Source organism: Elgaria multicarinata, chromosome 8, assembly GCF_023053635.1.
Source record: "Elgaria multicarinata webbii isolate HBS135686 ecotype San Diego chromosome 8, rElgMul1.1.pri, whole genome shotgun sequence".
NCBI lineage: Eukaryota > Metazoa > Chordata > Lepidosauria > Squamata > Anguidae > Elgaria > Elgaria multicarinata.
Window position 1 is genome coordinate 23,321,515 of NC_086178.1, and position 27,289 is coordinate 23,348,803.

General features: G+C 42.3%; 1 protein-coding gene across 4 annotated transcripts in view; it reads right to left on the reverse strand.

The window, feature by feature from the left end:
• Nucleotides 1-27,289, reverse strand: part of MEGF6 (multiple EGF like domains 6) — a 256,048-nt gene that overhangs the window by 219,844 nt on the left and 8,915 nt on the right. For all 4 annotated transcript variants that reach the window (XM_063132003.1, XM_063132004.1, XM_063132002.1 and 1 more), the window contains exons 2-4: nt 19,771-19,905; nt 14,727-14,839; nt 14,040-14,144 (exon numbers count right to left, since the gene is read on the reverse strand). In XM_063132003.1, coding sequence (XP_062988073.1) covers nt 14,040-14,144; nt 14,727-14,839; nt 19,771-19,905 — 353 coding nt within the window. The remainder of the gene's footprint in view (nt 1-14,039; nt 14,145-14,726; nt 14,840-19,770; nt 19,906-27,289) is intronic.

A 27,289-nucleotide genomic window follows, 5' to 3' on the forward strand; every position in this document is an offset into this window, starting at 1 on the left:
AGTTTTCAAACATAAGAACATAAGAAGAGCAATGCTGGATCTGAACAAGGGTAAATCTAGTCCAGAACTCTACTCACTGTGGCCAACCAGCTGTCACCCACAAGCAGGACAACAGTGCAACAGCACCCTCCCATCCATGTTCCCCAGCATCTGAGCTACATTGGCTTACTGCCTCTGAATATACACTAGACAATGCAGGAAAGTCATATCGAAGTTGCTGTCTGCGCTCACTGGTTCATCTTTGAGTTTTGGGACATTCACAAAGGAACATTGCTGTTCAAATTACAGACACTCCTGTAACTTATTTTATTTATTTATTAAATCACTTATACCCCACATTTTCTGCTAGGAGTTAAAGATGGCCAACCACAAAAGCAACATTTTTAAAAATAAATCAATCAATCAAAAACTGAACATTGAAAGTTATCCTTTCAGTCATGAAAACACCACCAACCAGGAGAGCAATAAACATATTTAAAACATTCCTCAAAAGCAGAGAGAGATGAAAAACCGCAAGTTAAAATGCCAAATACCTTCCTAGAAAGAAAGGTTTTGACCTCTTCTGGAAGGTCACCCATGAGGAAGTGAGAGGGGCCTCCTTTGAAAGGGTGTCCCAGAGCCTAGGCACAAAGCCTATATTCATGCAAAATTACGTTTTCCGGCTTTGTCTTGCTATGTATGCTAACCGGCCATTTAGTTCAACCTAGAATTGTAGCCTAAAACACCGCACCTATGTTGTGATTTGGATGGAAATTGTCTAAGAGCAATTATACAAAACAAAACAAAATCCTTATATTTGCCGTATCTCCTGGGAAATCTTTGTTCCTGCTAATACTTGTTCAGCGTGCTGCCTCTCCAAATGACAAGGGTTCCCCCTCTCCCTAAATCTCTAACGCAGGCTGCTTTGGAGGCTACTAGCGTTATCCATCCTCCAGCAGCTGTTGCTAAAACCACAGGGTTGCCGGTTCCTAATTAGATCCAGCTGCCCTTGCTGCGAGCTCACTCCTTGACAGGAGCCGGAATCCTGAGTGGCTGATGGCGGGTCTCTTTCCTGACTTTTAGACAGACAGCGTAATTAACTTTTCTGCCCCTCTTAGAGGAACTAGAAGGTAGAGCTGAAAAAAGGTGTCTGAATGACTCTCGAAAACATTACGTATGCATAGGAACTGAAATGATTAATCATAAAACATCAGAAAACCGATTGGCACAGCACAGGCAGGGGAAGAGGAAGAAAAGGGCGCGTTCTGGCTAATTCCTTCTGCCGTGTACACACAGCTACAACCGTGATGTTACCACGGGGTCCTTGCTTCTGAATGCAGATGGGAAGAGATCAAGATGAGAAGAGACTTCTGAGCAAGTTTTAGATTAAGGGAGAACACATACAGACATTTCCCCTTGCTGCGGCTCCACCCATTTTCTCGACTGTCTTCCTCCTAGGAAAAGGTTTCACGTCTTCCTGCTCTCATAAAATCCTGGCAGATGCTGCGAAATGTCATCCTAGCAACTCTTCAGGCAGGATGCAAGTACAGGAGGAATAGGAAGCACTAGTGTCTTGCGCTGCCTGTCTCTCCCCTGCTGTTAAATTAACACCATTTAACAACATTAAGTTTGTTTTTAATGGACCCCAGAATTGTTGTTTTTAAATGGATACTGTTGTTGTTTTTATACTGTTTTTTATGTTTTTAAATTTTGTATACTTTTAATGTTTACTATTTTTAATTGTTGTAAACCGCCCAGAGAGCTTCGGCTGTGGGGCGGTATATAAATGTAATAAAATAAATAAATAAATTCTCCATTTCATCTGGAATAGAACTTCCCTACCCTGTACCATTGCATTAGTGCTTCCTGTTCTCCAGGCTTTTCTGTGACATCCAAAGATGCTCTAAACCAGAGCTTCCTAGGGCAAGAGAACAAGACCATGGATCGATACAGACATGGTTGGCTCTTTGAATGATGGAGGGGATGAAAATGCATGAAAATAGAGGGGAGAAATACATGTGGGTGCTCCCCAACACAGCCTTTGGGGGGGGGCTCCTAACCATGGTGAGACTGGCCTATTGTAGACAGGCAGGCTGGTCTCTTCTCTATTTTTATACATATTCTTCTTCTTTAAATGAGTGTTTTATGGCACGCTCCTTACCGGCCACTCACAGGTGTTTGCGGGTCATTTTGACAATGCCGTCACCTTCCTGCCTCCCGCTCCATTTTACGGTTTTAGTGCTAAAAAATAAACTTCGGAAAACCTGATTCTTTTGGAATATATTGCGTAATGGAAAAGTTGCACTATAAAATGCCCACTAGAGGGCACTGACCCATTCAACTGCATTGAGCTGTACAAGTCACGTGGTCACTGATCTCTTCCTCATGTAATTACAGCTCGATACAAATGCAGAAGAGAAGAAGGAGTCAGAGCCACAGTAAGGGAATGTGATTCCACCACCACCCATCTGAGGGAGCTCATTTAAATCATACACAACTATATCTAATCGTAGAAATTAATATCCACACCACCTTAGGGGGAAATTGAGACAACCATGAAAACAGAATACGATATTATGTATTTGAAAAAATGACCCTTTTTCCGGGGTAGGGGATCAAAAAAGAGCATTCTCAGATTTTTAATGAAGTCAGTCTTCTGAGAAATTTCAGCCCAGCTCCTCGAACATCACCCAGGGTCAAGCTACACATTACTTTATTTACTTAAAAGCAAGTGCAAGAGATCTGATTTATGGCAGCCCTATGCTGTGTGCAAAGGGAGATGGCACCCTGCTACTCCTAGTCTTTAAAAAACTCCATCTTGTCCCCAGGAAGTGATTAATTATGCAATTAGTCCTCTTCTTCTGTCATGTGCATTGTCTTGCACATACTCAAAAACCTACTCCAGATAGCACTACGTCTCGGAGGGTAGCTTTCCCTTCCTCCAAAATTTGCCCATGCCTGTGTCTCCTGTACCTGACCCTGGATTTTTAGTGGGGGGGGGGGAGGACTGCTGCCAGTCAGAATAAACAATTCTAAACTAGACAGACAAAATATAGTCAGACCTGGTATAAGGCAGCTGTCTGTGCTGTACTGGGACACAGATAGATAGCACAGGTGGGCGGACAAGGTCAGAAGTTTGGCCCTCACCCAATGTTGTATACACTGCATACAACAAAAGGTGTTGTTGTTGTTTTTTGTGGTGGGAATAATTCAGTGGGGGAAATACCTTCACACTACCTCAAATGCTGGGCAGCCCAGAATCCACCAACAGGTTTTGATAGCATCCTTTCATAGGGTCACTGCAATGTACAGATCCTCACACCACAAAATATGGCCCCTTCACAAGTACTACTACAGCAGCAGAACCCATCTTTCCCCCCCCCTTTCTCTGCTCATCTTTTGCTGCATTCGCTTTCCCATTTACCCAACCATAGTGAATAGCAGTAGCTGAAGAACACATTTATTTCTAGTTAGCCCCCATTTCTTCCAGCCAGCAAAGTAAACAGCCTCTCCTATCCCAGGCATTAAGGATGCATTTGTTCTCAACTGGTTATTCTTGAGTGCATTTACTGTTGTCACATCCATTTGGCAGCTGGCTGTTCTCCTGCCCGTCTATCCGTCGCTCAGCGCTAATAGCTCTAAAGTTCAGGTACTCAAGGGCAGTTTGTCAAGATGTGTGGATTAATATCTTGTCACATCTGGGCAGGAACTAGGCAATGATTTTTCAATCTGCGTTTTACAGTTTTCATTGGAAAATGGCAAAGCTTCATTCCATAGGATGCTAGAAAGAATTTTAATTCACAAAGGGGATATAATGCATTAGCAGAGGGGGAAATGGTTCCTTAAGTGCTCTTCCTCTGCAAATTTTACATTGGGGTATAGAGATGCACTTATTATGAACATAATTCCTAAAGACAGACACAGGATATTCATGGCAACCTTGAAAGTTTTCTCCATGCACATTTGATAACATTGGAGTTACAATTTTCATCTAAAAGAACCGTTGCAAACAGTAACGTTCTCCCTAGACCCACCATTTTGCATTCATGGGATCTGTGGGCTGGTATTCAAGTTTGCCCAGGGTTGCAAGAGGACAACTATGAGCAGTGTAATGTGCAGCATGTGGACAGACTAACAACTTGGGTTCAAATCCTAATCAGGAAAGATACTTACCAGGTGCCTGGCCTCTTTTCCAGGTAAACTTCTACTCCAGAGTTGCTATGAAGATAAAACCTGAACTCTTTGAAGCAGGGGTGGCCTTCCCGTTATCGGTGGCCTACAACTCCTATCAACCTGAGCCAAATATGTTCGCTTGCATATTTTTTATCTGTTTGTTAGTTCATTCATTCATTCATTCAATTTCTTATCTGCCTTTCAAGAACATCAGCTTCCCAAGGCGGCTTACAACAATACAAACATATTAATGAAATTGTATTAAAGCAGGAAATAACATAAATGTTTTCAGTTAAAAGCAAAGGAGTACAGATGAGTTTCTAAAACCCTCTTAAGAGCAGTCACAGATGAGGCCAGCTGTTCCTCTCTTGTGAGGGCCACCACCCTATCTCTAGTGCCAGCCAAGCCTAAAGGTCTTCGTGGTGGGCCAGGCCCTTTAAAGATTATATTTCTTCTAGGCCAGAGTGGGGAACAACCCTCCAGATGTAGCTGTACTGCAACACTCGTAATTGGTCATGTTGGCTGGGGATAATGGACGCTGAAATCCAACATCTCAAAGGCCACCAGTTCCAGGCCAAGGGATGAGAGCTTGAAGGGTTATTGTTGTTGTTGTTATTATTATTAATTTTATACCACCCCAAAGCCAAAGCTCTCTGGGCGGATTACAAAAAATTAAAACATTAAAAACAATATATAAAATTTAAAATCGTAAAAACATACAACAGACAACAGACACAAAGACAACATACATCTATGAACAACTTTGAGCTATCAGCCAAATCTAAACAAAAACAAAAACAGATCCAGAATAAATTGAAACTCAGCACATGCTGAGGTAATTAAGGCACTTTCCAGCCATTCTTCAGAAGGTGGCTTCTCATATTCTCCTAAAGCGGCAGCAGAAAATGTGTGATTGACTCGCACTTACTTTGACTCTGCTCCTGAGTCTTTTAACAAGGGGGGAGAGACAACAGAAATTCACGTTTTTACATGCAGGGTTGTGTGTCTGGGTTATGCTTAATGGAACAGTGCAGTTAATTCACTATGCCGGAATACAAAAAACCGACCACTCGCTCTGGATTCCATCACAGTCTCCTCGGGTTGCCTGCCTTGAACTTGCCCGTTGTGCTGTTTCTTGTCCCAAACCCTTTTGTCATTTCCCTAGATCCCCTTTTGCCAAGCCTTCCTCTCCTGACCGTGAGAGCTGGAAACTCAAAGGTACAGTTGTTTGCTCCTAAACCTTTGACGTAAACAGGATTTCCATTTTGTGCCTCCTGCCAGAAGTCCTGGCTCTTTAACAGATACAGATGTTCACTCAACAAAGCTATTCAGTCTTGCATTTCCATGCTGTGAAGAACCGCACCCACTGAATGCCTGCTTTCATGTGGCTGCTAAAACAATCAAAGCAATATCAGGGGGGAAATTGGTCTTTTAGAGAAAATAGCTTTGCCAGTCATCAAGGTATTCCCTGTAGTGGTGCTGTTAAATCCTGCATGAAAAGGTGACAGAGCAAACCATTTTGCTACCTGAGGGAAAACAAAATGGCGCCCCCTCCCATTCCAAGTGCAAATGCCAACTGGGCTGGCAGTTGAATCTTTCTTCAACAAGGACAATGCCGCATGCGGCATTGTCTCACAGTACACCTGAAGGCAGCAAGCTAGCTTAGTGGGTGCACAGCTGGCCACATGACACACAGGTCTCTCCTCCAACGCCTTGCTGCCGCTCACCAGCATCTGCCACCAGAGGCAGCTATCTCACTTGGCCTAATGGAAGGGCCAGCTCTGAAGGGAAAAATTCAAGATCCTTTCTGCATGGAGATGCAGTGACTGGCTTGCTGAGTTGACTGAATTTCAGCTAGTCATGCACCTTGTTAAGGAAGGGAAAGTGGATGGGGGCTGCAAACCTGAAATGGCTTAGTTGTTGGCAAAGGATCCCCTTGAGCTCAAATAAGGAAAGCAACAGAGGGAGACAAGTCAAGTATCTCTAATTCCACCACTGTCCCTGGGACATGTTTCTTGGTACCCACCGAAATGCCCTAACCCACACACCAAATAAATTAACCCATTTCCTTACTGGCTGCTGGGATCACTTCCTAGCAAAGTGAGGACCTCCAGTAGTTGTCTTCTTCATTTCCAATGATTGCCTCTGGCCCCCACATGATGCTCAGGAACATTCTTGGAAAATAAAGATCGCAAGAAGCTATAGCACACTCAGGTACCAGAAAGAGAAGGGAAAAGGAGAAAGGTACTGAAAACTGTGGGTTCAAAGGAGCTGTTTTGGCTCAGTTCCTTGTACACAGTCTCTTGGGCATGTTCTTTGTAAATGGTCATGCCTCCTATGGCAGCCATTTTGTGGTGGTGCCCACAAAAGTTTCTCAAATTGACGGATATTCCCATTGGCCCCAAAAGGTTGCTATTCTTGTTGTAAGGTATGCCCTCGGTTGTCTCTTAAACTCCATTACAGATAGTATCTAGCTCAGATTTAAAGTGGCAGCAGAGAGCTTTGTGGCCTGTACAGCCAGAGTTGGGCTGTAAATTCCTTTGCTTCAGCATGGTGGAAAGACAAGCCTGATAACATTTCTCCAACTAATCTTTTGCTTAAAAAAACAGCAGTTATTGCGTTGAGCTTCCAGAATGATTTGGCGTTCAGCACAGCTACACTGGTGGCTCTTCGTCGTTGCTGTTTTGCTTCTTCAGGGGTGCTGCCAGGCAGATGTACCTTCAAAGTACACACACAGAGACAGCTCTTCAGTCAGCCCTTGGCTAGCTTCTTGCTTTCTACTCAGCAATAAATTTACATTCTTGCCCAGTTCCTTGCATCACTAACTCTTCCGGAAGGTCAAGTATAACCATAAGCATTGTCACACAGCTTTCTCCCTGTTGACTGTCATTTGGAAAAGGGAAAAGTTTTGGGAAAGAGTTTTACCCTGTGTGATAAGTGAAACCTATATTGAGATTACTGGAAGGGAGGAAAAGAAGTTGAAAGCATAAACGGTACCATCTTTGTTGTCAAAAGGAATAGTAATAGCTTTTATTGCAGCTGCATGAAGATATCTCCCCTTTTCCAGCAATGGTTCAGGTTGGAAGCGTCAAGATACACTGAAATCCATGGTTAAATACTTTAATTCGTCTGAAATTTTACCAGAGAGAAAAATACATTGAGAGATAGTTGAGCCTCCTGCTGTGGATTTTGATTATGAGCCAATTATTGCTGCGGTTGTCGTGAATGCTTATTAGCAGAATTTCAGGAAAGAGTTGTTTAAAACTTCAGTAGCTTTTGTACTTTGAGAGAAAATTGATGTGTCGTGTGCATAATATTTTTAACTCTACTTAGGTGATAGTATATCACTGTTATAAATAAGAGCTTTGCCTACTGATGTATTTCTTAAAATTACAAGACACACTTTAGGAGACTGAGCCAGCAAGGTCACCTACAAATGTGCCAATTATGAGAAATGGCTAATATTTCATTTCCTGTGTCTTATAAGTCACCTTATACAGCCTGGGTCATCTGTTTTCTCTAGGTCAGGCCAACGTGTAGTGATTTTGTTATGCGTCCTTCTCCTGATTGGGATCTCAAATAGAATGTTAATGGTCACTGTTATTTGGAGGAGGTTTTGGCTACCCAACTCCAGTTAATGAAGCTGTTGTCACTAATGAATCACATGACTCTGATTGGCCTGTAGCACTGAGGGTGTGGATGTCTGATCTGGTTGAAGAGGTGCCAGATCCAAGATTAAGACAAGGCAGGAACAGTTTGTTAGAAACACCAATCCTAGACAGAAGTGTTGTCATGGATCTGCCACAAAAGGTTGGCAGCACAGTGTCCCACGACCACCACCACCACGAAAAAGCAAAAGCTGCCTCGTCTTGGAGCTGCAAGCCCCAGTCATAGAATTAGGAATCCAGTGATGTACCTGTGACATCCTTGTTGGTACCAACAAGGATGTCACAGGTACACAAGCAGGTTCATAATGAATTCTGGGTAACTGGCATAAAAATAATGGTCAAGATGACCTGGATGGTATCCAAAGAGAAAATTCTGTTTTTAAGCCCTATCACTTCGGCCAAACGTTTATATGAGTAATGAACAGAACTGTATCATTCCAGGTCAATGGTGTACTTAATTTTTTTGCTTATCAATAAATGAGCAAAACATATTGTGTAAAATATAAATATCAAAAAGCTATCAAGATGTCTAGAAAAATATGTGGACTTGCGTTTATTTGGCAAATTTTGAATAACGTTATCTTCTTAAAAGTATTGTTCAAAATCAATCTTATCTAGCCTGATAGGTATATGTGTATGTCTCTTAAGTATGTTTTAAGTTTTTAAGAATGTTTAGTAACTGTGGGGTCTAATTTATGGGACAGTAGTTAATATTAGTTATGAGGAAATTTCTACACAAAAAAGTATAAATACGTGCTGGTTTTAGAATGTGGGAACCTTATTAGAAGTTCACTAGGCCTATGAACCCATCAGCTGAATAGCCTATTCAGTGTTGAATAGGGAAGTTGGTACTTAGAATGAGATCTCTCCTTTTTAAGCTATTAAGATCTAAGGATGTTTAGCAATGCTCTATATAATAACAAAATGTTTTAGATAGACAATGTATTCTGATACGACGCTACAAGTATATCTCTAATAGAAATGATAAATGGATGAAAAAAGATTTTCCTTTGCTAATCCTTGTTAGCATAAAAACAAAATTGAATCCACCTAAAATAATCTTTAGACTTTTTTTATCTACTACAGGCTGTAAATAGGCAGGTAAAGGATGCCAAAATAATGAACTATAGGTAGATAGCTCAAACAAAGTAAAATCATAACAATTGGAAGCTCCATCTTGGATTTTTGAACAGCAGACTTAACAAAGGACTGGAAATTTCAGGGAGAGGCCATAGATGTGTTAGCAGAACTGGATGAATAAAGCAGAATGAATCCAAAAAGTGAAGTGCTCAGGAATTTTTAACAAGGGATAAACATACAATCCCTTAGCTAAACTGCCAGAAGCATAAAACAGTACAGCAGATCAGGACAGGATTCTTTCAGAATGCAACCACTACCACCACAGAACATAGTGAACATGCTAGTCTTTTTATGCATAAGAAACCCAAACTAAAAGGGGACTATTCTCCCGCTGTACGCTTTGTGACCCCTGTTTGAATCCAAGGCTCTCTGATGCAACCAAAGCTGTTAACCCGTTCTGCACCTTGAGTAACTCCTGCCACTGCACCTACTAACAGCTTTAAGAACTCCAAAAACGAATTTATCTTTAGCTTGCACCTTTGTTTGGTGTGATCCCCTGCCATGTTTTCCAACAATGACAAATGTTTACATACAGAAGATCCCACATTCAATTCCTGCTACCTCCAATTCCAAAGATGAGGTAGCAGAGTGATGCAGAAGATTTTTGCATGAGACCCTGAAGATCCAGGGTCGATGGACAAGTAGTCTGACCTGCTTATAAGTCCGTTTCATAGTAATTGATTTCCCCTCAGTCCAACAACAAGACATCATTTTGCTCAGCAAGCATAGTAAGCAATACCTTCAAATATGAATCCTAATACTAGATGTCTTGAGAAGTTCTGACCCTTTATTTTGTCCTGTATTACCTGATTAAATCCATAAATAATCTTTGAGAAACGTCATCCTTGCATGTTGAGCATTTTTTTAAAAGCAGATTAAGAACGCTATTTCAAGATAACTGATTAAGTAATTCTTAAAAAATACTTCTAAAAAAGTCAAGAATTTAACACAGTCTAATCTGTTAATGAATCTCTAGTCTATTTAATCAAGCTTGCGGTCAGCTCATCCCTAATATTTTGTGTGTGTGTTTTTAAAAAAATCCGCAACTGCTATTGGCAAAGTAGAAAAGCTGTGATGAAATGCAAAGATGCAAAGCGATTGCATTTCTGCTCACTGCTCTGCAAACGAGGAATCGTAACCAAGATAACCCTGACGCCAAATAGCCTCACATTGCAGGCTTAGGAAATACGCTGCAACATCTCTTAGGGAGTCATTAGCCTATCTTGCAAATTGCAAGGGAATCGCTCCCTATTACAGATTGTTATGATATCCCTGGGCTGTCCTCGGTCATGTCAGTGAACTGTTAAAAGCCTTCGAAGCCACAGTTCGATGTAATGCATTAATAATGGCTTAGTTTTCAAAAATCTGCTCACCACCTTTTCCTCCCATTAGCTGGCATGGATGCCCAACAATCAAGTTTACAACACACACACACACAATTTAGGTTTGGAAATTTTACCACACTTTCCACCATGCTTTGGAGTGAAGAAACAAGTTTAACCCATTCCTTCCTTCTACATATTCTGGGGGGAAAACAGGAGTCTTTTTTCAAGTCCAAGACAGACTTTCAGAAACATTTTAATGGCTACAAGGCTGGAGCCATTGCATAAGGAGTGGAGGGGGTCTTGTCCCCTTGTGGATATTCCAGGCTCCTTCCCTGATATTTTCAGCTTTCCCTTTAAGAAGTAAGTCTCTAGCCCCTTTACTTCTGAAAGATGCATACTGATAGTATTCTATCCAGTTCCTCACTAAGTCAGGAGTGTTCAAATGGTTTTGTGTAAAAAGTCTTCATTAGTGGCTGGGGGAGGCTTTGGGGGAGGCCTCACAGGTGGGCAGGGGTGATGGCTGGTGGGACAGTGGTGAATAAAGCCAGGAGAAATGGGCCCACACATACACACTCACACTGCCCACCCACCCCCTGCACACACACAGGAATACAAACGCATTAACACTGCACAGACATGCACACATACAGAGCATCCTCGCCCAGCTATTGGGAGCACTTGGGGGAAAAGCTTAAAGCCTCCCCACACCCTACCAGCAATTCTGAACAAGGTCCCAATCCAACAAAACCAATGACCTTGTAAGCAGGGAACTTTTCACATGGACAATAATAAAATCCTAATAATTTCAATAAGAGATCACATTGATTTACTACTGGTGTGGGGGGAGGTGGGATGTTTACACAACCAAGGATGCAGAAACTGTTATATTTCAGTGACTGCCTAGAGCAAAGGTGAGCAGCAAGAAGATCTCTAGATGTTTCGGACTTCAACAACCGGAAGCCATGGCCATCATTCCAATGGTCAGGAATGCTGGGAGTTGAAGTCAAAAACATCTGGAGGTCTACTTTCTGCCCACCCCTGGTTTGGAGACAACAATCCCTATTTCAACGGCTTCTTCGCCCACAACCACAGAAAAGGTATTGCAGCCTTTCTACCTTCAGAGCTGTCAACCTTCGCTATAAAAGTATCAGCTACAAACATAGCTCCAGGCTCAGAACCATGTCTGCTAAAGGTGACAACACTTTACTGCTGTCTTCCCATTCCTTTTCAGGGCACCTTAATGGCCTTCACCATTATGTCCAATTGGAATTTCTTCTATAGTGTCATTTAGAGATCCACTTCTGGCAGCATCTTAATAGCAGGGAGTTCATACCGCACATTAGGTGCTGACAACTCTTGAAATTCCATACAGATCCTCATGAATTGGTAGAAAATGCAGAGACCATCATGATAAATAAATAAAAAAAACTCCTCCCAGTTGTAAAGAACTAGAAATGGCAGAGTAAGCAGCACTGTTTTTAATGGCATCTTGTCAGCACTTCAGTCAACTCCCCAGGAAATAACAACCACATAATCTTGTTTTGATTCCAGAATCTGACCTTATCGCTGCATGTGCTGCAGCTCAGCTCCGTCTTGGAATGCCATATGCCTTGACTGCTCCAGGGAATGCCTTTATGCTTTAGACATTAAGATAATCACTGCACTTACAACAGGAGATTTGAAGCAGTTCGGATTCTTCTGGCATTTCCCCATCCCAAAGCTTCTGCTAAAACGGACACTGTGCAGATGTCACTACAAACACAGTTCCATTTGTGTGCCTCCAACGTACCGATCTGCATTCTCCATTACGCAAACCATTGCATCTATAAAAACTCCAGTTACTCCTACTTAATACAATTTAGCCTTCAGATTACATGAAAGAAAGTCAAGCCAACGTGAAAGATGCATCAACTTCAATAAGCTATCCTAATGAACAGCCTATCAACAGTGGTGTGGTGGTACATTTTGAAGTGCAGGCGCTCATCGTAACAGACCACGTAGCCGCGAGCCAAAGGAAAGCCCAAATAATGCAAACAGCTGCATTGATCCACAAACCGGTTCTAGCAGTTTTCATCTGTACCAGAAGCGGGGTCTTTAATAAAGCTATTGGGTGTTAATTGCCTTTATGAAAATACTTCACTCACAACTATATATTGTTGCTGAGAAAACTCATTTCCACACCCCAGCTACTGTGAGGATTGCAGCCAAGCTCAAAGGAAACAAGGAATTCTGTGGGGAGTGGCAGATGACATCAACACCCTGATGCTTCAGCCCTGAGAACCCTGCCCCACTACACCACTGCCTATCAGTGAGCTCTCACACACATTTTGGGTGCCTGTAATTGGATATACACTAGGGGTGTGCACGGACCCCCCACTCTGCTTCACTTTAAGATCCGCCATTTTTGGATCGGCCCGCTCCGCCCCACCCCCACTCCGCCTGTGCCCACTCCGCTCCGCTCGGAGCTCCGGATCCGGATCGGAGCTCCGGTCCCCCCCCATAGGGGGGGTTACCGGGCCCTGCCGCCATCGCCGCCCATGCGGCGACGGCGGCAGAGCCCGGTAAGGAGGAGGGGGGCCTTACCTGCCTCCGTCCGTGGTCCGTCGCCGTCTTCAATTGAGCCCGTGGTTCCACCAGGAAGTCTGGGCCGCAAGTGCGGCCCAGACTTCCTGCTGGAACCACGGGCTCAATTGGAGACGGCGACGGACCGCGGACGGAGGCAGGTAAGGGAGAGGAGGGCGGGGGGGGTTACCGGGCCCTGCTGCCGTCGCCGCATGGGCGACAGCGACAGCGGCAGGGCCCGGTAAACCCCACTTACCTTTCCGGCGGAGCTCCGGATCGAGGCGAAGGATCTGCCTTCACCTCGATCCTCTTCGCCACGCTCCGCCGGCCCCCCAATCCTCTTCGCCTCCGCCTTAAGGGCAGGTGAAGCCCCCCACTCCGCTACTGCTTCTCCGGTCCGATTAGAAGCGGAGCACATCCCTAATATATACAGTGGGGGCTGGTGACTCCAACATCAGTCAGGCGGTGAATTCACTCCAGATTTCAGTCAGAATTCTAAAGGAGGTTTGCTTCATAGCTTGGATAGCGGGTTTTTTTTTAGAGTTCTGACTCGTTTAGATTGAAACCCGGAATGGACTCACCGCCCCACTGACATCGGAGCCAGCACTGTGTCTATCCAGTCACCTAAGTACCTTCACCCAAGGTGAAAAACCCTTTTATTTGGAATCTAGCCTTGTTCAATACTTCACACCAGATCTGTTTATGCTGGAGGCCCCAGGGAACTCTCCTGCCTTTCCGCTACTGCTAATCGACAAACTAGCAAGAGTGAACTAAGTGTGGTATATGGATATACAAAGTGACTCTTGGCAGACCCTGCACGATCACCAGTGGCAAATAACATGGCAGGAATTATGGGGGAGCACTGATCGTGCAACATGACACCTTCACATAGAGACCGTACACACAGCCACTGTGATCTGCATACTTGGATCTCACAGTATATGTCTTACTCAATGCCAGACAACCTCTACATAAAATAAGTAACAGAATCTCAGCATGCAGTTATTTATTATTGTTTACATTATTTATTTCAATGACTCAAGAGCACACTTGAACAGTACTATATCTGTGCAGTTGTATTCTTCCTCAGTGGATTTTAATTCTATATACCCTACTAAAAAAAAGTTTGTATGATGCTTGTATTACCATATTGATAGAACAACCTCAGAACAGTGCAAATCCTTTGACTCACCATACTGGCAACGTGGGCCTTGAAACCCCATTGAACACTGGCAGACTTGGGATATCCCTTCAGAGCATTTCCCTCCATTGAAGCAAGTACCAGCAGAGCAAAAAGCTGAAAAGGAAGGGGAGAGACAATAAAGAGAACCAACTGCCAGTTATGGAATTCACTAGGTCTCCCCAGGGGAACTAATATTACATACCTGGCTTAGCAGCAAATATGCACATCCTATCCCTCCAAGAAAAATTACAGACACTTTAATAGAAAACACCTGTGGGGCCTTTATCTCACGTCAAGTCAGGAAACTTGGGTTTGCTACACATGCACACTCTGCCACAGCCAACAGCGTCTTCACGACAATAATGTAATGTAAGAAGAGCCTTGCCAGATCAGACCAAAGGTTCATCTAGTTTAGTAATCTGTTCCCACAGTGGCCGATCAGATGGCATGGGGAGCCTTCAAACAGGACATCAACTCATCGCTACCAAATGGTACCGAAAGGCATACTGCTCCAATACTGGAGGCGTTATATAGTAGCCATGGCTAGTAGCCATATCCTCCACCATACTTACATCATACACTTGTTTCTGAACACATTTGCAGCTTTCACACTTGACTTTGCATTGTTTTAGATATACATTCTAAAACAAATGTTATGAATTAAGCAGCCCACAATATTCGACAATCACTACTTACATTGTAGGCATCCAGGTTCGTCGTCACTCTTCCTGCCCCATCCCGGGCAACACTTAAAGACAGTGTGCTGTTCCATGCTGTATACTTGTTTATAGATGGTATAATAGCCTGTCCTTGAAATGAAATAAAGGAAAGAAGGATAAAACGGAAGAATAGTGTAAGACATACAAGCAACAGCTATGGCCCACATCCAGCACATAATGAATAAAAAAAGCAATTTCTTTCTAGAACATACTATTTCAAGACACATGTTCAGATACTGTATGCAGTGCTTTTCAAACTTTCTATTATCGGGGGAAGTTTTCACATTGATTCTCCCATTTATTCTCCACAGATCTGCCATAAGGCCCATCCATGCTGTAGGGATAGAGTGGGATCTACCTGCAGGTCTCTTGGCACTTTGCAGTAACTCAGCCAGGTTTCCTGACTCCCAATGGGTTAATGATAGCAAGTTTGCTATCATTGTATGTAGTCCGCCTGGCGCCTACACTGTACTCCTTTTGTTGCCAGCTGAAAACCTTTTTATTCACTCAGTATTTTAACACTTAATTTTAACTTAAATTTAAATTATACGGTTTTAACTCTGTATTTTAACCTTATATCAATTTCGCTGCGTGGTTTTATCCTGGTTGTGCTTTTTATACTGTATTTTGTATTTGTGTTTTTAACCTGTTGGTTGTTTTATGATGGTTTTAATTTTTGTGAACCGCCCAGAGAGCTTCGGCTATTGGGCGGTATAAAAATGTAATAAATAAATAAATAAATAAGTTTTTTTAAAACAATGTTCTGCCATAGCTTGCCTTGTACTAATTATTTGACTCTCCATGTCTCTCACTTGCAACATACGAAGATTAATTGGGTGGTTTAGACTAGGTCTTTGTGCATCTCCACTGGCTGGTTTTGGACTTTTGTGTTAGAATACCCGATCTGTCATCCACAATTGGGCAATACCTTTATCTGGGCCAACCAAAATTCCACAAAACATGCAAGCTTTCAAGTTCTCCAGACCTCTCCATCAGGCTGGGTGGTACAAAAAGAAGGGGATAGTGTAGTAACTTGGATGTACATTTGTACTTGTATATGCAGGTTGTCCCAGTATATGATTGACAGAGTATATGATTGATAGTGTATATGACTGATGGGCAGGGGTTACTAAGTAATTGGTTCCACCCCCAAAACCATCATTTTGTTGGAAATATTGTAACCTCATCTGCAAGTTACAAGAAGGGGGCAGTGTTACAATTATCATTGGAATTTTGGGCATAGCTAGCCTTAGGATCTTTATAGGCTACAGCGTAGTTTCCTGCTCCTCCCCTTCCCCCCGATCTTCCACCATTGCTGAGATCACATGTGTTTGCTGTCTCTCCTGCCAGTGTTATAGAACACAAAGAAACGAAATGAATAAATTTTGTCTGAAACTATACAGTATACATTCATTTTAAACCAAGCAATTGAGTAAACCAGTTTACCTTTTCTTCACTAAAGAAGGGCATGGTCTCCTTTTTTTTAAGACTTCATGTCATGTGGGACTAATAAACACTCATTCTGTTGTTCCTTTAGTTTTTCTCTGCTAACTGCCTTTTTAACAGCAGGCAGAAATACCAAATAAATCCCATCATTTTATATCTTCCTTCATCACACCAGCAACTAACTTGCACCATGCTTCTATTAGTAGACCTTGGGAGTTCTAGTAAAGGACACAAACACAATAGGTTCCATAAACCTAACATCTGCCTACTCCTGTGCTAATGAGTCAAGAACTTGTTCCAGGGTGCACTTAGTACAGGTGGATAACTGGTCAGGTGTACAGTCTGCACTGAACAAGGGGGTGGACTAGATGGTCTCAAATGTACCTTCCAACTCTGTGATTCCAAAATTTTGCTGCCCCCCTCCCAATCGCCTGAGAAGCTGCATATTGTAGGAGAAAGTCAGTAAATGAACAAGCTGTCTTTCAGGGGAACATGCCTGTCATTAATGATCTTCTCACCAAGGAACCTGAAGATTCCTGTGATTAAATGGGAAACGATTAAAATAGAGCAAACCTAAACGCTGCCCATTTCTATTATTCTTAACACTGCATGGTTAAGAATATTCACGCAAGCTGCAGTCCTGCTCCATTAAGACCAATGGGAGCTTTGCTACTCAGATCAAGCGGAGGAGGATTGCAATCCAAAGTTCTTTAAGCCATCTGTGCTCAGTTGACTTCAAAAGGGCTGGAGCCATGTTCGAGATCAATACAAGAACGTAACTAAACAACATGAACTTGTACCATTTTTCTCCTCCCCATCCATTCCCATGAGCAGTGGTTCTGGAAATTCCTCTTCGAAAAGGAGAATGTTAGACTCCCTGGTTTAATGGCTAACTGTTAATTGCTTTCAGTGTGTCCTAAGGGATGGAGGAAGTTAGCATTAGCTGCTTCCGTCTAGCCCCTCTTGGTTTGGTCATGGAGCAAACTGCTGACCTCCCTCCATCACTGAAACAAAATATGAAGGATGGACAGACTCACCAGTGTCCGCTCAGTTGGACGCTTGCTGAGCTGCCACTGCCCACTCCCATTCACAGCACCACGCGATCTTCCTTGTGGCTTGGCGAGTGCCTGAGGAGGCTGCAAAACCATCTGCCCTGGTCTGGAGCTTCCACTGTTGTGAACCATGGAGGCTTCGAATATTGCGTATTTCCTGACTTGCATAAATGGGGCCTTTACAGTCTCCATTTATGCAAAGTAGGATATTTGCAATTTCCAGAGCCTCCATTGTTCACAATGCTCCAGACCAGGGCAGGTGGCTGCCGGGCAGCTGTCGGGCTGCTGGGCCTCAAAGAGCAGGCCGGCAAACACGCTGCAGCCCAGCAAGCTGGGACCAGGGAGGACAGACAGGGGGAATCCGTTCGCCTCCCGGATCCAATCAGGCACCCACAACATCCCTATGCTTCAATCCCCGCTCCACCATTTGAATTAATTGACCAAATTGTGAGCCAACATCCTACCCTTGAGATCTCTTAAAACAGGTGTTTGCTTTCTTCAGTCTTGAAAAGCCTTTTTTCCCCCCTTTACTATCATCCTTGTGGTCCAATAAGAGATGCGAAGGCCCGGAAAAAACCCGGAAAAATTCAGAAAAAAACACGTTTTTCCCCGAAGCCTTTTTTTTTGGGGGGGGGGGTTCCAAAAAATTGGAAAATTGAAAAAAAAAATGAAGAAAAAACGAATTACGGGATGTTTTATTTTAGCATGATGAATAAAATGTTTAAGACAAGGTGTTCAGATATTTACTTCTCCAAATGATTTCTAAAAACTATGTACAGTATTTGATTATTACAATTTCTGCGCACCGAGGACAAGCAAGTCCTAGGTTGCAAATTGAGACTACAACTTTCAAATGCAAGAGGAAGATGCATTTCTGCCTCGAGGGGGCAGTGCCACTGAAGAAGAGACTGAAACTGATAGTGATAGCTCAGAAAATGAGTCTGCTTAAATTTCATGCATATTCCTTGAATCTTGGTCCCTCCCATTTCCTCAGTTCTTTTTATGGGAATGGGTGCTTTATGTCCGCTTGACACTGTGGAGGACTAGTGGAGACATAAATAATTTTCTTTGTTACTAATGTTGGTGTTTCTTCTGTTGTTTTTTAAAATTGTTTTTTGCCTGCTCCTCATAAACTGGCAAAACCAAAGAGGCTCCTTACAGTTCAGGTGTTCCTAACAGTTCTGGAGCTTGTAGCTCCATTTGTTACCAAAAAAAGTAAAAAAGTAAATTAAATTTGTAATAATTTATTTATTTATTTATTTCATTACATTTATATACCGTCCCACAGCCGAAGCTCTCTGGGCGGTTTACAACAATTAAAAATAGTAAACATTAAAAGTATACAAAAATTTAAAAAACATAAAAACAGTATAAAACAACAGTATCCATTTAAAATTTAACAGTATCCATTTAATTGTTTGAATACACTACTTTTAATATGCCAAATGTAATAATTTTATGCCAAACCAACTTAGACATAACTACATTTTATGTTCCTAAAGTAACAAAGTGACTTTCAATCTGTAAAAAGTGCTAATATTGCATTATTTCAATTTTTCCAAAAATTTCAATTTTTTTCCGAAAAAACCCAGAAAAAAACAGGTTTTTTCCATGGCTTCAAAATTTCCAGAAATTTTACATCTCTAGGTCCAATGTGTTGGGGTTTTTTTAGAGTACAGAGCATGAGCGCTTGCTCAAAATCTCTTAGCGGTTAACAACTAATCTGTGTTAAGTGAACCTAGGTATGCACTCTTGCTTAAGAACATAAGAAATAGCTTTAAGAGGTCAAACCAAGGTCTACCTTGTTCAGCATTCTTGGCAAGAATGCCAGCAAACAGAAGTACTAGGTGTCTCAGTATCCACCTTTTACTCATCCCTGTATTAAAGTATAGTATTGCTCATTGAAGCATTTGCCAATAGATCTGGGTGAAAGGTAGTGCAACTACCTTTGATTTATTGCACTTGTAATAACAGAGACCCAAACTTGGCCAAGGCCCAATTTATACAAAATGCAGGCTACACATGTTTATCAGCATTCCACATGTACCTGGTTACAACTAAAATGCACTGACCATGCACACTGGTCCATTCATGCCATATGGTAGCCCATCTGTGGCACACCTACCTGGCCCTCAAAGACGGATGTAGCAAGGTTACACCTGAAAGGGACAGTTATGGAACACAGGCTAACAGCATTTAAATATGACCAGGTGTACACAGACTACTTCTTGTATAAATCAAGCCTTAAGGGAGAACACTGGCAAGCAGAAAGCAACAGCAAAAACATCCAAGAACAGGTCAATGGAAGGCTAAGCTGCTCCATGGCCACAGAATGCCAAATGATTGATTGTTAAACACAGAGAAGAGAGAAAACCCAGGGGAGGCACAATGGAATAGAGTATTCTGGAAGAGGGTATGGCTGGCCGGCTGACACAGCAAACAGCTCTGCAACACTGTGTTGCAGGATGCACATGTTGTTTTGTTTAACAGCAAGGTTTTTTTATATACAAGACCACGAATTACCTTCTTTCATAACCCATGCACCATCTTGACGCTGCACAGTCCTGCTTCCACGTCTTCACCATACGGGTGAAAGCTTGAACACACGGTTGATGGTGTCCCACCATTGCTAGTTCTTGTTCAGGACATACATTTGGCCTAGAATATTGGGAGAAAGATTAAGTCAAGACAGCGCAGAGCAAACAACACCTAACATTAGGAAGACACAGGAACTGCATCAAATGGTCCCATCTCTTATTTTGATCCTCCACATGACAGAAAGGCAAACTACTCACACCAGAGATGGCAGACGGTTTTGGCCCAAGCCTCTCTCCAGGCTGGTTCACTCATCACTTGATTTCTCCTTGCTTAGTTGCTCAGCACTCAATGACGAACAAATCATTGTGAGCTGGTCACCTTGAGAAGCACGGCACCCAAAGTGTCATCAAGCAAGGACAAAAATTCTATCTATTTAACATATGAAACTACCAAGTCAAATGGACTGATCCATCTAGTCTACTTTGACCCACAGAGGTTCTCCAAAGTGTTCAGGCAAAGATCTCTCTCCAGATGTTCCAGGTGTAAATCTCACCTCTGCCTTAATCAAGCCACTTTGTCAGCCGCTCCGTCTGCAATCTGGGTGACAATAACAACAATATTGACTTACTCTACAGAAGGAGAGCAAAATCTCTGGTTCTCCTGGGGTCCCAGTCTGGCCAAGGCCCCAACCACCACACCTTTTACTTCCCCCCCCCCCGCGGAATGAGCCCCCCCTCGAGAGATTTTCTGAAGTGGAATTTGCCCCCCACCCCCCAGGCTGTCCACCACTTTTATTATGTACCCCTGCTCTACAGGGTAGTTTTATGGTTCACAACTAGACCATGCAGGTGAAGTACTTTCAACATTTGAAAACACCATGCAAATATTAAATTATATTAATGTTATTTTACAAGGAAGTGCAGGAATTGAACCCAGAGCCTTCTACATTCAAAGTAGGTGCTCTGCTCTTGAGTTGTGGCCCTTCCACTGTGATAGTAGGGAAGAAAGCTGAACAAACTCTCAGGAGGGAAGAAGATTCACAAGCTGAATATGAGCCAACAGTATGATGTGGCTGCAAAAAAAGCAAATGCTATTTTGGGATGCATTAATAGAACTATAGCTTCCAAATAGCGCGAGGTACAGGTTCCCCTCTATTTGGCCCTGGTTAGGCCTCATCTTGAGTATTGTGTCCAGTTCTGGGTACCACACTTCAAGAAGGATGCAGACAAGCTGGAGTGTGTTCAGAGCAACGAGAATGATCAGGGGTTTGGAAACAAAGCCCTATGAGGAGAGACTGAAAGAACTGGACGTGTTTATCCTGGAGATGAGAAGATTGAGGGGAGACATGATAGCACTCTTCAAATACTTAAAAGGTTGTCACACAGAGGAGGGCCAGGATATCTTCTCCATCATCCCAGACTGCAGGACACAGAATAATGGGCTCAAGTTACAGGAAGCCAGATTCTGGCTGGACACCAGGAAAAACTTCCTGTTAGAGCAGTACGACAATGGAACCAGTTACCTAGGGAGGTTATGGGCTCTCCCACACTAGAGGCATTCAAGAGGCAGCTGGACAACCATCTGTCATGGATGCTTTAAGGTGGATTCCTGCACTGAGCAAGGGGTTGGACTCGATGGTCTTATAGGCCCCTTCCTATAAGAAGTAGGCCCCTTCCTACTGTTCTATGATTCTATGATCTGCCTCCTTCCAGAAATGACCGTTTGTGAACCTCTCAGAGAGCTTCAGTTATGAGGCGGTTTATTTATTTATTACTTTTGTATCCCGCCCTATATCACTTGGATCTCAGGGCGGCTTACAGATAAAATTATACAACAACATAAAAAGACATGTAATAAATGGTATTAAATGTTCCAAAAGTGCTAAAACACCATTGCGCAATCACCTCATTGGATTCTCCCCCTAACCTATTTGGATAGTACCTGGCAATTTATAAAGCACTTTAATGTTCCTGTTTCACATACATCACTGACAGTCCTTCCAGACCTGCCTTACAGGCCTGTTGTTTTGCTCAAATTTTAAAAAATTCCTAAAAATCAATGGATGAATAGATCTGTTTCAAATTCACCCTAAAGCTCTACCTAAAAGCTATCATGGTGCCAACTTTCAGCTCTTTATCTTTAAAAATGATGGTTTAAAAATAATAATTTTAAAACCTCAATTTTTAAAAAATTCCTTAAAAATCAACGGATGAACGGATCTGTTTCAAATTTGGTATGACTAAAACCCTTCCTAAGAGCTACCATCGTGCCAAGTTTCATGTCTTTATCTTAAAAAAATGATGGCGTTATAAGCATTTTTGTTATTTCTCATTAGAGCTGCTCTTTGGGGGGAAATCCGGATTTCCCCTCCCCCTCCCAGATTTGTCATCAAAAACCCGAGCAAATCCAGGCAAATCTGGTCATATGGTCACCCTAATTTACTATTTTACTGAAACTAGAATCAGGTGGATTTAACGGAAGCAAAGTGAATGCCCTCAAGGGGCAACCCCAAACTTTTTGGACGCATGAGCACATTTGGAAATTGATGAAACTGCTGTGGGCACCACCACAAAATGGCTCCCACAGAAGCTGTGGCTAGTCCCATAATGGTTGCTGTGGGGCCCTGCTTAGCCAAAAATGAGCTAAAGAGATGGGGGGAGGAGATAGAAATAGTGAGGGTAGAGGCTGGGAGAGAGGGGGAAGCAGCAAGGCAAGGGGGCAGAGAGGAGAGAAAAAGCAAGACTAAAATCTGGGAGAGGGGAGAAACAGCAAAATGAAGAGGTGGGAGAGAAATAGTGAAGACAGAGGCTGGGAGGAAATGGGACAGCAAGGCAAAGGGATAGAGAAATAGCAAGGCAAGAGGGGGGAACTGAGCTAAAGAGAGGGGGATAGAAGTAACAAGACTGCAAAAGGGGAGAAAGAAAACTGCCCTAATATTTTCCAAGGTTTTTATTTTAAATAAAATGTTGAAGGAGGCAGGATACGGAGAGCTTCATGGGCACCCTTGGAGGTCCCAGTGGACACCACGTTAGGGACCCCTTCAATATGGGATACAAAGTTTAGATCGCAGTATTAATTCAGATCATTTGAAAAATGGTCAAATGATCTGGTGGGCTGCTCTGTAGGTGCTAAATGCACTATATTAACCTTCCACATTCAGCAAAAGAGCTTTTAATGCCCCCATTAAGGGAAGGTGCCGTATCAGGTTAGCAGACACATCTGCCATCTGAATGCTATTGATCCCCGTGAAGTGAATATAAACTAGAGTTGCCACATTCTGGCTGACCCATATCCCTGGGGCAGTTCTAGAGGGCTTAGCCTCCTTTGGATGAGACAGCATAGTACAGGAGACTCAGAATGCCGTCGTATTTCTTTTATTTACAAATATGCAAGCAGATTCTTATAGACTGGTAGTAAAGACACATCAGATTCCAAACAGAATCCACGCAATCTAAAAAACATGTTTTTTTTAGACAACTGCTTTGTGTGAACCAATTACGTAGGTTATTATATTAAGCAGTATAGAAGTATTATAAGCAAACAAACTTTCAGCTGTCTCAATTCGAACAACAGTGGGATCCAAACAGTTTCACCGCCTCTCGCCTATTAGCTCTACCATTTTTGTTTCCAAAGGCAGAGGAAAAGAGATCCCCAGGTATCGAGAACAATAATGTTATTTTGTCCAGTCCAGGCTACCTATTGACAAAATATCAGCCCATGATCTCAAGACTATTCACACACAGCCAACTTAACAAAAGGACAGTCATCCATAACAATCCATTTAAAACTCTGTGAAGACATTTGGCACAGCGTCACTCTGTTTTAACACAAAACTGCTCAAACGTTGCAGTTTTCAAGTGTCAAAAAACACTAGTTTAACCAACTACTACTGCAAGCAGTTTTAGCCAAAATGATTAAAGACAGATTCAAAATCCTATTATTATTTTTAGACAAGAGTAACATTTCCTTTCCTTAAAAGTCTGATAACGTTGACATTAGCTGTTGTAGCAGTTGGACAACAGTCCCTGGTTAGAATATTATGAAGCAAGATTCCTTCACCCATGGTTTGTAAATCATTTTTAAACCCTGATTGCAATGGACCCCTTCGTTAGCATTAACATGGAGAGTCATCACATGGGGGGAAATCTTGTTTCCTTACCATCACTTCTCCGCCCATGCTTATGTCCCTCATTACTTCCGCTTTCGAAAGAGGAAGTAAACAATGTGCACACGGCCCATTCAGTGGGCCGTTTTGATCACGCTACTTCTCCTGCATACAGCAATCAATAGTGGCAAGTTCCACCTCAAAAATAATTCGGATTTACCAGCTTCTTTTTTGTCATACAAAGAAGGCTAGAAGGGCAGGACACAGCTGGCATGAATAGGGCACACGAAAATCTGTGAGTGCCCGGTAACGAGTGTGCAATTAAACACCCATCTGATGACACTCAAGGTTAGTGCCAGTGCACACGTAACAGTAAGACAGGATTAAGGCTAGGAAGGGAAGAACAAGAGAATTAACTAGAGAAGGGGGAGAGAGCTGCAAAACCCAGTCAATGGTAAATAGATCCAGAGCATTACATCTGCAGCAAGTCATTCCAGGAGGATCAGGCAACATAAGCACAGATAAAACAGAAATATAATCCAGTGAAATCCACACACATCTGATAAGATCAATAACTGATAAGCCATCAAGTAAAGTAAATGAAAGTGTGAACGGGCCTTAACTATGGAAGCACAAATCAGCAACGATTTTATGAAGATTATTCATTCTCAACTCTTTCAGCTTGACTTCAGAAACAGGAAAGCCGGCTTTGTAATGTCAGGAGAATGTTCCTCTTTTATTTATTTTTTTAGGGTAAAGCAAGAAGGCTCTAACTACCAGAAAATAGGTTACGCCTAACTCTCCGCTTTAGCGCTAAATTCCACATTAACATTTCCTCAGAAACACGATTTGCCTTCGTGTTGTCCACCAACGGTTTCGTACAAACACCCTCCAGTGGAAGCAAGGAGTACTGCAGCTTCCAGAACTCCAGATTTACCTACGAGATCTGTATGTTTCTGATGAGCTATTTTTATCCAGCTTCTTAAAACGTTGAGGGGAGATTGCAAAAGGTAAGTGCTTGAAAAATAAATCTAGTTTCAAGTAAGCGCACTTATTTTTCCAAAGTTAACTTTGATAGCAAGAAAGCATTCTTTTAGAATAGCCCCATTTTTATATAGGCAGGTTCCTGAGCCCAACAGTTATATATATGCATAATGTGTAGAAATGGTACAGCTGAAGCTTCCCTGAACTTCTGTCAACACCATCCTGGGGAAATAATCATTTCTGAATGGCTGTTAAAGGCATACAGGAACCAAAACAAAAATGGTGGACACATTTTCCCAAAGAAAATGCTAACAATTATTTCAAAGGTTTAGACAGGACCTCTACCATGTTTCTAGATCCTATGGATGACTCATATAAGCTTGGCTAGACTTCCTAAGCCTGGCTCTACACATGGGGCAAGAAACCTCTAGCCCTCCAACTCTCATCATCTCCAGCTGGCATGGCCAATGGTTTGGGACTTGGACTACAACTCTGGATGTTGTTGGACTACAACAACTCTTATTCTTGTCAGATATGGATGCCGCTGTACTCTGATGCCACTACATACACTAAGTCCCTGGACCTACAAGGAGTACTAGCGCAGACCAGGTATACAACCAACATATATTTTTATGCAACTGAATACATAGTGCGGTTCTCAGCATCCACTCTGAACTAAATACAGGCTCTTGGGTGTGCTGAAATCCAAAGAGATTCAGTACATGTGGGTTCACCATTCATTCAGTTCAATTGAAGCAACAATTCCATTCATGGAATTACATTATTTATTACATTTATATACCGCCCCATAGCCAAAGCTCTCTGGGCAGTTTACAAAGTTGCCTCCGCCATTAAAGTGAAGTTAAGTCGCTGCTGGCATGGGAATGTTGCATGTGCACTGGCGTTCTTGTAAAGGGTCACTGGATTGGGGCATTTACCATTTTGACCAAGAGGATACTTTGTGAGCAGTTTTCACATTCTGCTGTCTCTTCCATCATGAATTGAAGTTGTATATAAAGCACTGTCAATTGTTTATTTTCCTAAAAGAAATTATGGTTTTTTCATGTCAAGTAGTGCTTCTTACCTCCTGAACTTTGGAGTGTGGTACAAAAGTTTCTATTTACCACCAGAAAATGTCTGGCTGTATTTAAACTGCCACTGAAACCTAACTGTTTATCTCTGTGTATTGCCTTCTGCCCTTTGCAGAGAGTATCAAACCCATATTACACCATAAATAACAGTTTTCCCCTTGAAGTAGAAATTTATAGGGCACTGTAAAAGCACTCTAGATCTGAGTGGACTCAAGTTATCACCATTAAACATGTGAAGTTACATTATGCACTGTCTTATAATGTTTCACTGAACATAAACAGATGGAGATTAACTCATTGCAATTGGACCAACACACCATTCAGATTGCTTTCTTCCCAGTGCTCCATGGTTTGAGAACAACTTCTTGGTGGCCTCCTTCATGTGCCAACAATGTGGCCATGGAGGAAAACATTCTCAATCCAGCCCAGAGCCAGGTTTCAATGGGCTGAAATATGCATAACTTTGTGCTGTGGGCCCTGTCTCCAAAGATCTGAAAACCCAGAATCAAAATTCCTTTCACTAAGTGATGAAAGACTACTTAAATACAGCTTAGATTTCCATAAGGAAAGCAATTAAAATTTTTAATCAAGGTTATTTTCAAATGAATGCTTACGATGGTTACCATAGTCCTGCTACGCACGTTTCGTGAAATAGATTCGAAAGAGCACATATAAAGGAAAGCACAGGTCATATTAGCAGCAGAGCTGAATAAATATCTTTGTGGTCCATGATTAGATTGCTAGTTACCCACGCTCCTAGTATTTCTCCAGCCCTGCACATGAGTTCAAACAAATGGAAACCACTACTATCGCCATCTTTTCCCACTGTTGCTGAAAAAGCAGTTTGAATAGGACAGTTTTGTGCTGAAAAAATCATTGAAGAGACGAATCGATTGAACAGTCTCTTCCCACCACTTTGCTCTGCTGAGACTTGCAGCCTGACAAGGGTGCTTTGGGTTTAACAAACAAACAAACAAACAAACAACAACACACTTGCAAAGAAAAGAATCGTGAAATTCCTTAACATGTAGCTTGACCCCAAAAGTTGAAAAAGCTACTCACAGGTTTGGCTTACTGAAATACAACAACAAATGTTTAAGCTGAGCTCTTCCTCTTTAAATGCATATTAAATGTAAATGTGCCTAAAATGTTCTTTAATAATATGATACCTTGATTAGATAAATGGCATGTATCAAATTGCATTGCTCCACTAAATACACAATTTTACTGTATATTAGCTTTGATGCACATGAGCTATGCTGATCATCTTTGTGCTAGCAGGAGTCAACAACTTATATTTACGTAATTATGTTTTCTTTTTCAT